We start from the raw sequence: 15,885 nt of genomic DNA, 5'->3' as shown, positions 1-15,885 counted from the left end.
TGGATCTTTCCGAGTACCATTGTTCTTAGATCAAATGCCTTTACCAGACTAAAGTATTTAAACAGCTGCAGCCTGAATAATTGGTCTTTAGTTTGTAGATTTCTTAACTCTTTCAGTGTGGGGATGATCTCCACATCTTGTCCTTTGGTAGAGTTGCCAACCATTTCAACATGTAGCGACAACTTCCCATGTTTTCTGGTCTAATGTAAATTTAGCTGGAAGTGGTTTTTATACTGGCGTAGAAAAGGGGGCATTACATGTCGCCGATGTAAATGTCTGTGTTCACGGAGTGGGGTCACTGACAAGTTAAACTTTATTTGAAAAAGCATTCTCAATGAGAAAATGTTAACATCTTTCATCTTCTCACAAATAGTTTCATATTTAATCATATACGTTCCACAATATTTAGATGTAAATCTGGTAACTGAGAAATATACACATTCAGAGAAACAGTTATGATGTTCTGCTGTGGTAGTTAGATTACAAATTACAAAAAGGAGTTTGACATGTTTGTTCTTTGAGTACTACCCACAGACAATTTCAACTGGTTGGAATACAGAAACATTGTTACATTATTCAACCTTTTGAGGTTACCGTACTGCAGTCTTTCTCTGTGGTAACTAAGGGATTCTCAACCTTCATTTTGGCAGAGTGGGGAAAGGAGTTTCGGTATTTACGACCGTCATAAACCTGTGGCGGGAGAGAGAGGGGGTTATGATCCTCACCCAAAACGGGCACGTCATAACAATACTGTAAGGCCAAAAGAACCTGCAACACACAACTACTGACAAAAATTTATAAACCACAAATACTGACCTCTGCTACCTAGCACAACCACACATATACTGAACCACAGACCTACTTACAAATCCTACTGACCACAACACTGCTTACCAACTCAACTACTGACCATAACCACACAACTACTGAACACACAATATGCCACCAGAGGTCTCTTCACAGTCCCCAAGTCCACAACAGACTGGGAGGCGCACAGTACTACATAGAGCCGATAACATATTGTGAAAGTAAATCAATCAAATGTATTTATAAAGCCCTTCTTACATCAGCTGATACAGTGCCTTGCGAAAGTATTCGGCCCCCTTGAACTTTGTGACCTTTTGCCACATTTCAGGCTTCAAACATAAAGATATAAAACTGTATTTTTTTGTGAAGAATCAACAACAAGTGGGACACAATCATGAAGTGGAACGACATTTATTGGATATTTCAACCTTTTTTAACAAATCAAAAACTGAAAAATTGGGCATGCTGTGCCGGGGGGAGATTATAACAGAACATGGCCAAGATGTTCAAATGTTCATAGATGACCAGCAGGGTCAGATAATATCTGTTGTGGAATGAAATATGTTGTAATTGTATATTGCATTAATTTAGCTGGACCACAGGAATATACAACTACTGACCACACAACCACAACTGCTGACCACCACTACTAACCACAACCACACACCTGCTGACCACCACTACTAACCACATCCACACAACTGCTGACCACTACTACTAACCACAACACAGCTGCTGACCACCACTACTAACCACAACCACACACTTGCTGGCCACAGCTACTAACCACACAACTGCTGACCACAACTGCTGACCACCACTACTAACCACAACCACACACCTGCTGACCACCACAACTAACCACAACCACACACTTGCTGGCCACAGCTACTAACCACACAACTGCTGACCACCACTGCTGACCACAACTGCTGACCACCACTACTAACCACAACCACACACCTGCTGACCACCACAACTAACCACAACCACACACTTGCTGGCCACAGCTACTAACCACACAACTGCTGACCACCACTACTAACCACATAGCTGCTGACCACCACTACTAACCACACAACTGCTGACCACCACTACTAACCACAACCACACACTTGCTGGCCACAGCTACTAACCACACAACTGCTGACCACAACTGCTGACCACCACTACTAACCACAACCACACACCTGCTGACCACCACAACTAACCACAACCACACACTTGCTGGCCACAGCTACTAACCACACAACTGCTGACCACATAGCTGCTGACCACCACTACTAACCACACAGCTGCTGACCACCACTACTAACCACAACCACACACTTGCTGGCCACAGCTACTAACCACACAACTGCTGACCACAACTGCTGACCACCACTACTAACCACAACCACACACCTGCTGACCACCACAACTAACCACAACCACACACTTGCTGGCCACAGCTACTAACCACACAACTGCTGACCACCACTGCTGACCACAACTGCTGACCACCACTACTAACCACACACCTGCTGACCACCACAACTAACCACAACCACACACTTGCTGGCCACAGCTACTAACCACACAACTGCTGACCACCACTACTAACCACATAGCTGCTGACCACCACTACTAACCACACAACTGCTGACCACCACTACTAACCACAACCACACAACTGCTGACCACAACTACTAACCACAACCACATACCTGCTGACCACCACAACCAACCACACAGCTGCTGACCACAACTACTAACCACAACCTCATAGCTGCTGACCACCACTACTAACCACATCCACATAGCTGCTGACCACCACTACTAACCACATCCACACAACTGCTGACCACCGCTACTAACCACAACACAACTGCTGACCACCACTACTAACTACTAACCACATCCACATAGCTGCTGACCACAACCACACAGCTGCTGACCACCACTACTAACCACATCCACACAACTGCTGACCACCACTACTAACCACAACACAGCTGCTGTCCACCACTACTAACCACAACCACACAACTGCTGACCACCACAACCAACCACAACCACAGCTGCTGACCACAACCACACAACTGCTGACCACCACTACTAACCACATCCACACAACTGCTGACCACCACTACTAACCACATCCACACAACTGCTGACCACCACTACTAACCACAACACAGCTGCTGACCACCACTACTAACCACAACCACACACCTGCTGACCACCACAACTAACCACAACCACACACTTGCTGGCCACAGCTACTAACCACACAACTGCTGACCACCACTGCTGACCACAACTGCTGACCACCACTACTAACCACAACCACACACCTGCTGACCACCACAACTAACCACAACCACACACTTGCTGGCCACAGCTACTAACCACACAACTGCTGACCACCACTACTAACCACATAGCTGCTGACCACCACTACTAACCACACAACTGCTGACCACCACTACTAACCACAACCACACAACTGCTGACCACAACTACTAACCACAACCACATACCTGCTGACCACCACAACCAACCACACAGCTGCTGACCACAACTACTAACCACAACCTCATAGCTGCTGACCACCACTACTAACCACATCCACATAGCTGCTGACCACCACTACTAACCACATCCACACAACTGCTGACCACCGCTACTAACCACAACACAACTGCTGACCACCACTACTAACCACAACACAGCTGCTGTCCACCACTACTAACCACAACCACACAACTGCTGACCACCACAACCAACCACAGCCACAGCTGCTGACCACAACCACACAACTGCTGACCACCACTACTAACCACATCCACACAACTGCTGACCACCACTACTAACCACATCCACACAACTGCTGACCACCACTCCTAACCACAACACAGCTGCTGACCACCACTACTAACCACAACCACACACTTGCTGGCCACAGCTACTAACCACACAACTGCTGACCACCACTGCTGACCACCACTACTAACCACAACCACACACCTGCTGACCACCACTACTAACCACAACCACACAACTGCTGACCACCACTCCTAACCACAACACAGCTGCTGACCACCACTACTAACCACAACCACACACTTGCTGGCCACAGCTACTAACCACACAACTGCTGACCACCACTGCTGACCACCACTACTAACCACAACCACACAAATGCTGACCACCACTACTAACCACATAGCTGCTGACCACCACTACTAACCACATAGCTGCTGACCACCACTATTAACCACACAGCTGCTGGCCACCACTACTAACCACAACAACACAGCTGCTGACCACCACTACTAACCACAACCACACAGCTACTGACCACCACTACTAACCACAACCACACAACTGCTGACCACCACTACTAACCACAGCCACACAACTGCTGCCCAACACTACTAACCACAACCACACAACTGCTGCCCAACACTACTAACCACAACCACACAGCTGATGACCAACACTACTAACCACAACCACATAGCTGATGATCAACACTACTAACCACAACCACACAGCTGATGACCAACACTACTAACCACAACCACACAGCTGATGACCAACACTACTAACCACAACCACAGCTGATGACCAACACTACTAACCACAACCACAGCTGATGACCAACACTACTAACCACAGCTGATGACCAACACTACTAACCACAGCTGATGACCAACACTACTAACCACAGCTGATGACCAACACTACTAACCACAGCTGATGACCAACACTACTAACCACAGCTGATGACCAACACTACTAACCACAGCTGATGACCAACACTACTAACCACAGCTGATGACCAACACTACTAACCACAGCTGCTGACCAACACTACTAACCACAGCTGATGACCAACACTACTAACCACAGCTGATGACCAACACTACTAACCACAGCTGCTGACCAACACTACTAACCACAACCACACCAGCTTACCAACACAACTAAACACAACCACACCAGCTTACCAACACTACTAACCACAACCACACCAGCTTACCAACACTACTAACCACAACCACAGCTGATGACCAACACTACTAGCCACAGCTGATGACCAACACTACTAACCACAGCTGATGACCAACACTACTAACCACAACCACACATCTGCTGACCACCACTACTAACCACAGCTGCTGACCACCACAACCACACACCTGCTGACCACCACTACTAGCCACACAACTGCTGACAACCACTACTAACCACACAGCTACTGACCACCACTACTAACCACATAGCTGCTGATTAGCACTACTAACCACAACCACACAGCTGCTGACCACCACTACAAATCACAACCACAGCTGCTGGCCACAACCACATAACTGCTGACCACCACTGCTAACCACAACCACACAACTGCTGACCACCACTACTAACCACAACCACACAGCTGCTGACCACCACTACTAGCCACACAACTGCTGACAACCACTACTAACCACACAGCTACTGACCACATAGCTGCTGACCAGCACTCCTAACCACAACCACACAGCTGCTGACCACCACTACTAACCACAACCACAGCTGCTGACCACAACCACCAACCACAACCACACAACGGCTGACCACAACCACTAACCACAACCACACAACTGCTGACCACAACCACTAACCACAACCACGCAGCTGCTGACCATAACCACACACCTGCTGACCACCACGACCAACCACACAGCTGCTGACCACCACTACTAACCAACACCACAGCTGCTGACCACCACGACCAACCACAGCTGCTGACCACCACGACCAACCACAGCTGCTGACCACCACGACGAACCACACAGCTGCTGACCACAACTACTAACCACAACCACATAGCTGCTGACCACCACTACTAACCACACCCACACAACTGCTGACCACCACTACTAACCACAACACAGCTGCTGTCCACAACCACACAACTGCTAACCACCACAACCAACCACAAACACAGCTGCTGACCACAACCACACAACTGCTGACCACCACTACTAACCACAACCACACAGCTGCTGACCACCACTACTAACCACAACCACACAACTGCTGACCACCACTACTAACCACAACCACACAACTGCTGACCACCACAACTAACCACAACCACACACTTGCTGGCCACAGCTACCAACCACACAACTGCTGGCCACAGCTACTAACCACACAACTGCTGACCACCACTACTAACCACATAGCTGCTGACCACCACTACTAACCACACATCTGCTGACCACCACTTATAACCACACAACTGCTGACCACCACTACTAACCACAACCACACAACTGCTGACCAACACTACTAACCACAACCACACAACTGCTGACCAACACTACTAACCATAATTGCTGACCAACACTACTAACCACAACCACACAGCTGATGACCAACACTACTAACCACAACCACAGCTGATGACCAACACTACTAACCACAACCACAGCTGATGACCAACACTACTAACCACAACCACAACTGCTGACCACCACTACTAACCACAACCACACAACTGCTGAACACCACTACTAACCACAACCACAGCTGCTGACCACCACTACTAGCCACACAGCTACTGACCACCACTACTAACCACATAGCTGCTGACCAGCACTACTAACCACAACCACACAGCTGCTGACCAGCACTACTAACCACAACCGCTGACCACCACTGCTAACCACAACCACACAACTGCTGAGCACCACTACTAACCACAACCACACAGCTGCTGACCACCACAACCACACACCTGCTGACCACCACAACTAACCACAACCACACACCTGCTGACCACCACTACTAACCACAACCACACAGCTGCAGACCACCACTCCTAACCACACAACTGCTGACCACCATTTCTAACCACACAGCTGCTGACCACCACTACTAACCACAACAACACAGCTGCTGACCACCACTACTAACCACAACCACGCAGCTGCTGACCACCACTACTAACCACAACCACACAACTGCTGACCACCACTACTAACCACAACCACACAACTGCTGACCACCACTACTAACCACAGCCACAGCTGATGACCAACACTACTTACCACAACCACAGCTGATGACCAACACTACTAACCACAGCTGATGACCAACACTACTAACCACAGCTGATGACCAACACTACTAACCACAGCTGATGACCAACACTACTAACCACAGCTGATGACCAACACTACTAACCACAGCTGATGACCAACACTACTAACCACAGCTGATGACCAACACTACTAACCACAGCTGCTGACCAACACTACTAACCACAACCACACCAGCTTACCAACACAACTAAACACAACCACACCAGCTTACCAACACTACTAACCACAACCACACCAGCTTACCAACACTACTAACCACAACCACACCAGCTTACCAACACTACTAACCACAACCACACCAGCTTACCAACACTACTAACCACAACCACACCAGCTTACCAACACTACTAACCACAACCACACCAGCTTACCAACACTACTAACCACAACCACACCAGCTTACCAACACTACTAACCACAACCACACCAGCTTACCAACACTACTAACCACAACCACAGCTGCTGACCAACACTACTAACCACAACCACAGCTGCTGACCAACACTACTAACCACAACCACACCTGCTGACCAACACTACTAACCACAACCACAGCTGCTGACCAACACTACTAACCACAGCTGCTGACCAACACCACTAACCACAACCACAGCTGCTGACTAGCCCCTGCCGCTGAATAAAATCCCCACAGCATGCTGCTGCCACCACCATTCCTCACCATAGTTACGTTACCTCCAGACGTGATGCTTGACATTCAGGCCAAATAGTTTAATCTTGGTTCCATCAGACCAGATAATCTTGTTTCTCGTGGTCTGAGAGTCCTTTAGGTGCCTTTTGGCAAACTCTCAGTGGGCTGTTGTGCCTTTTTACTGAGGAGTGTCTTCCCTCTGGCCATTCTACCATAAAGGCCTGATTGGTGGAGTGCTGCAGAGAAGATTGTCCTTCTGGAAGGTTTTCCCATCTCCACAGAGGAACTCTGGAGCTCTGTCAGTGACCATCGGGTTCTTGGCCACCTCCCTGACCATGGCCCTTCTCCCCCGATTTGCTCAAGCGGCCAGCTATAGTAAGATTCTTGGTGGTTCGAAACTTGTTGCATTTAAGAATGATGGAGGCCACTGTGTTCTTCGGGACCTTGAAAGCTGCAGAATTGTTTCTGTACCCTTCCCCAGATCTGTGACTCGACACAGTCCCTTCTCGGTGCTCTTCGGACAATTCCTTCGACCGCAAGGCTTGTTTTTTGCTCTGACATGCACTGTCAACTGTGGGACCGTATATAGACAGGTGTGTGTGCTTTTCCACATGTCCTATCATTTGAATATACCACAGGTGTACTCCAAGTTGTCAAAACTTTTCAAGGATGATAATTGGAAACAGTGCACCTGAGTTCAATTTAGAGTCTCTTAGCAAAGGGTCTGAATACTTATGTAAATAAGGTATTTACATTCGAAAATATCAAAAATAAAAAATACATATCAAAAATGTCTAAACTGGTTTTCGCTTTGTCATTATTGGGGTATTGTGTATTGATTTGAGTCTATTTTTTTATTTGATCCGTTTTAGAATAAGGTAGCAATGTGGGAAATGTTCAAGGGGTCTGAATTCTTTCTGACTGCATTGTATTTATGAAATAAGGGGTTAAATACATGTCAAAATTGTAATAGTTTTCTGATATTATGTTCCTCAGATATAGGACAGACACTATAGAACAAACTTCCTTCAGTTTTTTTGGTGGGACTGTTTATTCATGTATGAAGCTGTTATTCAATGCGTTTTTATGGGCTCATAGCAGTAAGGCCAAAATCACTGTTTAAAAAAATATATACATACAGTACTGGTCTAAAGTTTGTACACCTACTCATTCAAGGGTTTTTCTTTATTTAAAAAAAATAATTCTACATTGTGGAATAATAGTGAAGACATCACTATGAAATAACACACATGGAATCATGTAGTAACCAAAAAAGTGTTAAACAAATCAAAATATATTTGAGATTGTTTTGCATTGATGACAGCTTTTCACACTCTTGGCATGCTTTCAACCAGCTTCATGAGGTAGTTACCTGGAATGCATTTCAATTAACAGCCTTGTTAAAAGTTATTTTTTGGAATTGCTTTCCTTCTTAATGCGTTAGGTAGGGATGGTATACAGAGGGTAGCCCTATTTGGTAAAAGACCAAATCCATATTATGGCAAGAACACCTCAAATAAGCAAAGATAAATTAACTTATCCTTTGCAGCAGAGGTAACTCTGGGTCATCCTTTCTTATGGTGGAGAGAGCCAGTTTCATCATTGCGCTTGATGGTTTTTGCGACTGCACTTGAAGAAACTTTCAAAGTTCTTAAAATGTTCAGATTGACTGACCTTCGTGTCTTAAAAGTAATGATGGACTGTCATTTCTCTTTGCTTATTTAAGCTGTTCTTGCCATAATATGGACCTGGTCTTTTACCAAAAAGGGCTATTTTCTGTATGCCTCCCCAACCTTGTCACACACAACTGATCAGCTCAAACACATTAAGAAAATAAAGAAATTTGACAAATGAACTTAAAACAACTAACACCTGTTAATTGAAATGCATTCCAGGTGACTACCTCATGAAGCTGGTTGAGAGAATGCCAAGTGTGTACAAAGCTGTCAAGGCAAAGGGTGGCTTCTTTGAAGAATCTCAAATATTTTATTTTATTTTTATTTAACACTTTTGGGGGGGTTCTACATAATTCTGTGTTAATTCATAGTTTTGATGTATTCACTTTTCTACAATGTATAAAATAGTAAAAATCAAGAAAAACCCTTGCATGAGTAGGTGTGCAAACTTCAGACCAGTACTGTGTGTGTGTGTGTGTTCAAACTTTTGACTGGTACTGTGTATGTTTTTATTTTTATTATTATTATTATTATTATTTCTTAACACTAGAACTGCCTTTCAGTATATACAGTGGGGCCAAAAAGTATTTAGTCAGCCACCAATTGTGCAAGTTCTCCCACTTAAAATGATGAGAGGCCTGTAATTTTCATCATAGGTACAATTCAACTATGACAGACAAAGTGAGAAAAAAACATCCAGAAAATCACATTGTAGGATTTGTAATGAATTTATGTGCAAATGATGGTGGAAAATAAGTATTTGGTCACCTACAAACAAGCAAGATTTCTGGCTCTCACAGACCTGTAACTTCTTCTTTAACCCGTATCCGGGAGCGTAATCATAGCCTCAAGCTCATTACCATAACGCAACGTTTCCTATTCATGAAAATCGCAAATGAAATAAATATATTCAAACACAAGCTTAGCCTTTTGTTAACAACACTGTCATCTCAGATTTTCAAAATATGCTTTTCAACCAAAGCTACACAATCATTTGTGTAAGAGTATTGATAGCATAGCATTAAGCCTAGCATTCAGCAGGCAACATTTTCACAAAAACAAGAAAAGCATTCAAATAAAATAATTTACTTTTGAAGAACTTCGGATGTTTTCAATGACGAGACTCTTAGTTAGATAGCAAATGTTCATTTTTTTCCAAAAAGATGATTTGTGTAGATGAAATAGCTCCGTTTTGTTCATCACATTTGGCTAAGAAAAAGAGCGTAAAATGCAGTCACTTACAACGCCAAACTTTTTTCAAAATTAGCTCCATAATATCGACAGAAACATGGCAAACGTTGTTTAGAATCAATCCTCAAGGTGTTTTTCACATATCTATTCGATAATCTATCAGTGGTGGCAGTTGGCTTCTCATCAGAAGCAAACGGAAAAATACTGCAGCTGGAGTTTACGCAATAATTGCGACGGAGGACACCAAGCGACCATCTGGTAGATGTCGTCTCTTATGGTCAATCTTCCAATGATATGCCTACAAATACGTCACAATGCTGCAGACACCTTGGGGAAAACGTGGAAAACGTAAGCTGACTCCTAGCTCCTTCACAGCCATATAAGGAGTCATTGGCATGAGGCGATTTTAAAAAATGTGGCACTTCCTGATTGGATTTTTATCTGGGTTTTTTCTGTAACATCAGTTCTGTGGCACTCACAGACATCTTTGCAGTTTTGGAAACGTCAGAGTGTTTTCTTTCCAAAGCTGTCAATTATATGCATAGTCGAGCATCTTTTCGTTCTATATATGTATCCTCCTTCAGTAACTCTGTTATGTCTGGGTCTATATCTGTATCCTCATCCTCCTTCAGTAACTCTGTTATGTCTGGGTCTATATCTGTATCCTCATCCTCCTTCCAACACGCATCTCTGCGTCTCAATCAGAGATTATTCATTATGAATAGGATTTATTTGATTTATTTCATTTACATTCTTCATTGTAACCAATAAATTAACACACACAACATGAGCAGGTTAACTTGGTCAAAGCATTTATTTTATTAATTAAAGACTATCAGAAATAATTTTTATTACCTTTATTTAACTAGGCAAGTCAGTTAAGAACAAATTCTTATTTTCAATGACGGCCTAGGAACAGTGGGTTAACTGCCTGTTCAGGGGCAGAACGACAGATTTGTACCTTGTCAGCTCGGGGGTTTGAACTTGCAACCTTCCGGTTACTAGTCCAACACTACCACTAGGCTACCCTGCCGCCCCATTGAATGTTGGTACTTATTTTGATCCAAAGCCATGAATGAGTGAGTCACTCAGCTTTATGTTGCAAAATAGCTGACTAAATAGGCCAAGCCTAAATTTATATTTTAAATTGCCTAAATAAACTAGTACATCAATAAATTAAGTAGATCAGGTCTTGAAAATATGGGTAACCTTTTTCCCCTCTCTGGTCTCTCTTTCATTCAGTTTCTTCTTCACATCAGTGAAGAAGGACTCCGTGTTTCAGAAACTCACTAGATATAGAGGGGCTATCACTCTTTCACCCTGGTAAATAAAGCCAATTTGTTATTTAGAATGATTTATTTCTGTTTTTAGAGGGAGAGAAACCCACCATGCCTATTTTTAGAAAATTGTCAGTCCACATGTCAAGTGTATCTGTGCCATTGTATTTACCCAAGTTCTCTCTCCGGGACCACCCGGCAGCAAATGTTTTTGTGCCTGATGCAGGACTCCAGTGCCAGAGAAGAGAGACTCTTGGACTGAAACATTTACACCTCCATTACTTTACAAGAAGATTGTCACGACTTCTACCGAAGTCGATGCCTCTCCTTGTTCGGGCGGGGCTCGGTGGTCGACGTCACCAGTCTTCTAGCCTTCATTGATCTATGTTTCATTTTCCATTGGTTTTGTCTTGTCTTCCTACACACCTGGTTCCAATCCCATTCATTTATTGTTGTGTATTTAACCCTCTGTTTTCCCTCATGTCCATGTCAGAGATTGTTTATTGTTATGTTCATGTTTTATGGATTGGTGTGCGACGAGTTCTTGTACCCACATTTATTTTATTATGGACTTTGGTTTTGTAGTTTATGTTTTAAGTTATTACAATACTCAAATTATACCAAGTTTAATTCTACTGCGCTTGACTTCCCTGCCACCTACATACACGACGTGACAAAGATTCTCAATTTGTGCCACAGTTTAGATTACCTATAGATCAGCGTTCTAACTCTGCCTTGTGATAGTGTGGTGCAATGACAGAATGATACAATTTACCATAATCTGCCACCATCTACCACAAAAGGTTGGGGTATAAACTCTAAACCTTTAATTGAAGAACCACTGTAGAGACACCAAACCAACTTTCACATGTTCAGGCTATCCTTTTTTTTATTTGATAAATTATAACTGTAAACATTTGCATAAAATAACTCCCCAACAGTGAGTTATAGACGCCGATCGAACATCACTGGTAGTGATGGGTCCGACCACCATTAATCAAATAAGAACTGTCTTATAAATTAGGGTTATTTTAGATGATGACACCAAGCTATATTATGCCTAATCCTTATTGTGGCTTCACAACACATGTCCGGTCGAGACTCACTAGCCAGATGAAGCTAGCTAGCCGCTTATTGTGTTAGCTTTGGACAACAGTGTTAAGTACCTGCATAGCTATTTATTTTCATGAACTGAAGTTCAATTTCAATAGGCGAACAACAAGTGGCAACCTAGCTAATATTTACAAGGATTCCTAAATCATTGCTAAGAATAATGAAAATGACTGCAGTTTCTACTGGTCATTGTTTGAGGCTGGTTGTATTGGGGCTAGCTAGGTACCAAGCTAAAGCTAGCTACCCCGGAAGTTGCGGTCGAACAAATTATGCTTTATTACCAACGCGGTATTGAAAACACTTTGTTTGTGGCCGATGTTTGCTTGTTTGCAGACTTTTTTGTACAGCTTTGACAGTGCTACTGTATCTTTTTTGACATGCAAAGACCCAAACGGAGTTCCATAGTATGCATGTCGTGATGCTAATAGTAGTGACGCTATTACTGTGTAGGGTAACATCTGAAAAATAGCGCACTTAGTAGTGTGTACTGGTCGACCAGTCGGCGAAAGCCAACATCACCCACGACAGAGATGGTTGATTGTCAAGGGAAATTAATTCCATTATCTTGGCTTTAATGGATTTTACCTTTCAGTTGTCTCTCAGAAATTTTCTTACTCCATCAAATGACTGCTCGCCTTGTTGACTGTTCGATCCAGACAGCAGACATTGTGGGCTAAGTTAGGAATACTGTGTTGCACGTGTTGCACAGAATTTTACGTGCCGTCATTACGTCATGTACCTACGTTTTATAGGTATGCAGCTTTGACATCGGTTTTGAAATCGGCATTAAACTAGACATCGGGCTGATAACGATGTTGGCCGATTCCGATATGTTCACCGATACCGTGCATCCCTGCTAATTAGGCTATATAATTTTGGCGATTTTAATTCAGTTTACATTAGGTAAAGCTTAGCTTCCCCTAGCCTTATGGACATGCTTGCGTAAACTGCACGTAAACTGCATTAGTTCTTCGAGTGTAAGCTAAGGATGGTTTTTGTAACTTTTTCAAATCATCATTAGTTGTTGCATCATGCATCCTTAGAATGTGTTAAAATTCAAACATATGGCCCAACGTTTGTATCACAACTAAAGTTACATAAATAACTCCAAATGAAGCATATAGGGGGACATGTTTCTTTGTTAACCACTCAACACAGAATAACCACATGTGTGAGGTCCCTCGCAAATCATTTGGGGAAAATATCCTTTCTATTTATTCAACTATGTTCAATTGTAGGCCTATTCTTCATACTATACAATAATGCTACGTAATTCTAACCTGTCTGCTAAATGAACTAGTGTAGCCCACAGCCATATTGCACAGGTGGTCAGGTTCTAATGGCACAGGTCTGGCCCTAACGTAAGGACAACTCAGAATCTGCTATTCTATTCTTCTGAAATAGGATACATTTTCTTCATATCATGTTTCTTAAATAATGGATTAATTGTGTTGGTTTAGGCTATATTAAATGTATTTATTAGACTTGTGACGAGTGGAATGTTAGCTAAAGTGACTGGTAGTCAGACTAGTAGAGCAGAGACTGCGTGGAGAATAAACACGTGTAGAACGTGTTCCGCACATGCGCATAAGCTTCTTTAGTCCGGGGGGGGGGGGGGGGGGGGTTTGGATCCGCAGCCACTCTGATCTTTCAATCCCACTTCAGAAATGGTTACATTCATATTAAACCATCGCCTAAGACCTGCCAGAACTCGATATTGTTGATTTGAGATTCTCATGAAAAACGTTGTATAAAGTGTTTGTTATTGTTTGTTAGTTTTAACATTTCCTTTCTCTTGTGGTTTGTTTTTCACAGCTGCAGATCAATCAGTCCATTATCTTCTGTAACTCCACCCAAAGAGTTGAGCTGCTGGCCAAGAAGATCACCCAGCTGGGCTACTCCTGCTTCTACATCCACGCCAAGATGATGCAGGTGAGCCATTTAGATTCACGCTTATTGTTCAACATGAGAAAAATCTGCATCTTTCTGAAAAGAGGTTAAACATTATTATCGGGTTGGAACCTGATTTTTTTCAGAAAAATAAAGTTCTGAATGGTTTCGTACAAAAAAATAAATAACGTTTTTTATCGTTCCTTTATATTCTTTTTTTTATACCTCTGAAATATTTGTATTTTTTTTAAAGTTACATTTACTGTGCCATGTCGTGGAAATTTCCTCTATTTACCAAATCATGGGAGCAAACCACACACACAAGTCAGAGTTAGTTATAAAAGTCCATCTTTAATCATATAAGCTCTATAGCATTTTGACTTTCAACAGTTCAGTATCTCTAATGAAAAGTTGAGAGTCCCCACACAATGGCAAAATAGGATCCTTTATAGCAAAGATCACACATAGTCAGACAGCATAGACATAATTCATCGTTCAGCTTTGTCTCCTTTCCCAAACCCCAGAACCATAAACCAATCCTCCATATCAACAGACATATATCAAATCATCATTTAGATACAACCCACTCTAAATACAAACTCCTGGACAAACTCACGGAGAGGAGAATGAGGCTATAGGTTAAGATAGAAACAACATTAGAGGGAGCATAGAATGATTCCAGACACTGCCACCCTCCTTTCTCCACTGGGAAAAAGGTAGGGAGTGAAAGATATGTTTACACATGATGACACTTTGACCTCTCCCCTCTCAGCGGCCCATGCAACTTAGTCTTGACATAGAACAGATAACTGCAACCTCGCCACAGTATTATACAAAAATACCATTCTGATGAGAATTAACTTACACACATTAGATGAATATAAAACATCTTACATATGTTACCAACAAATTCTGAATCTTCCACGACAGCCATCAGAAAGTATTCACACACACCCACCCACACACACATATTTATTCTCACTGTTAGCAGTTGATGTTATTCCTCAATATCACAGAACCCCAAAGCAAATCAGGGGGAGGAAAATAGGTTTATTCAAAGAGGACAAATCATGCTTGGAAGTAGGTGGTAGATGGTCATTTCTTCCCTGTCCTCAGGGATTCTCTCCACAGAACAAACCGAC

The 15,885-nt window shown here is 43.2% G+C and overlaps 1 protein-coding gene across 1 annotated transcript in view; it reads left to right on the top strand.

Moving 5' to 3' along the window:
- The window catches only part of LOC109907626 (probable ATP-dependent RNA helicase ddx6), a 53,616-nt gene that overhangs the window by 20,242 nt on the left and 17,489 nt on the right, over positions 1-15,885 (top strand). The window contains exon 10 of the mRNA XM_031793778.1: positions 14,669-14,785. Coding sequence (XP_031649638.1) covers positions 14,669-14,785 — 117 coding nt within the window. The remainder of the gene's footprint in view (positions 1-14,668; positions 14,786-15,885) is intronic.

The sequence above is a fragment of the Oncorhynchus kisutch genome, linkage group LG17, assembly GCF_002021735.2.
Source record: "Oncorhynchus kisutch isolate 150728-3 linkage group LG17, Okis_V2, whole genome shotgun sequence".
Taxonomy (NCBI): Eukaryota; Metazoa; Chordata; class Actinopteri; order Salmoniformes; family Salmonidae; genus Oncorhynchus; species Oncorhynchus kisutch.
Note: the sequence above shows the minus strand (reverse complement) of the source record. Positions and strands in the feature narration are given on the sequence as shown.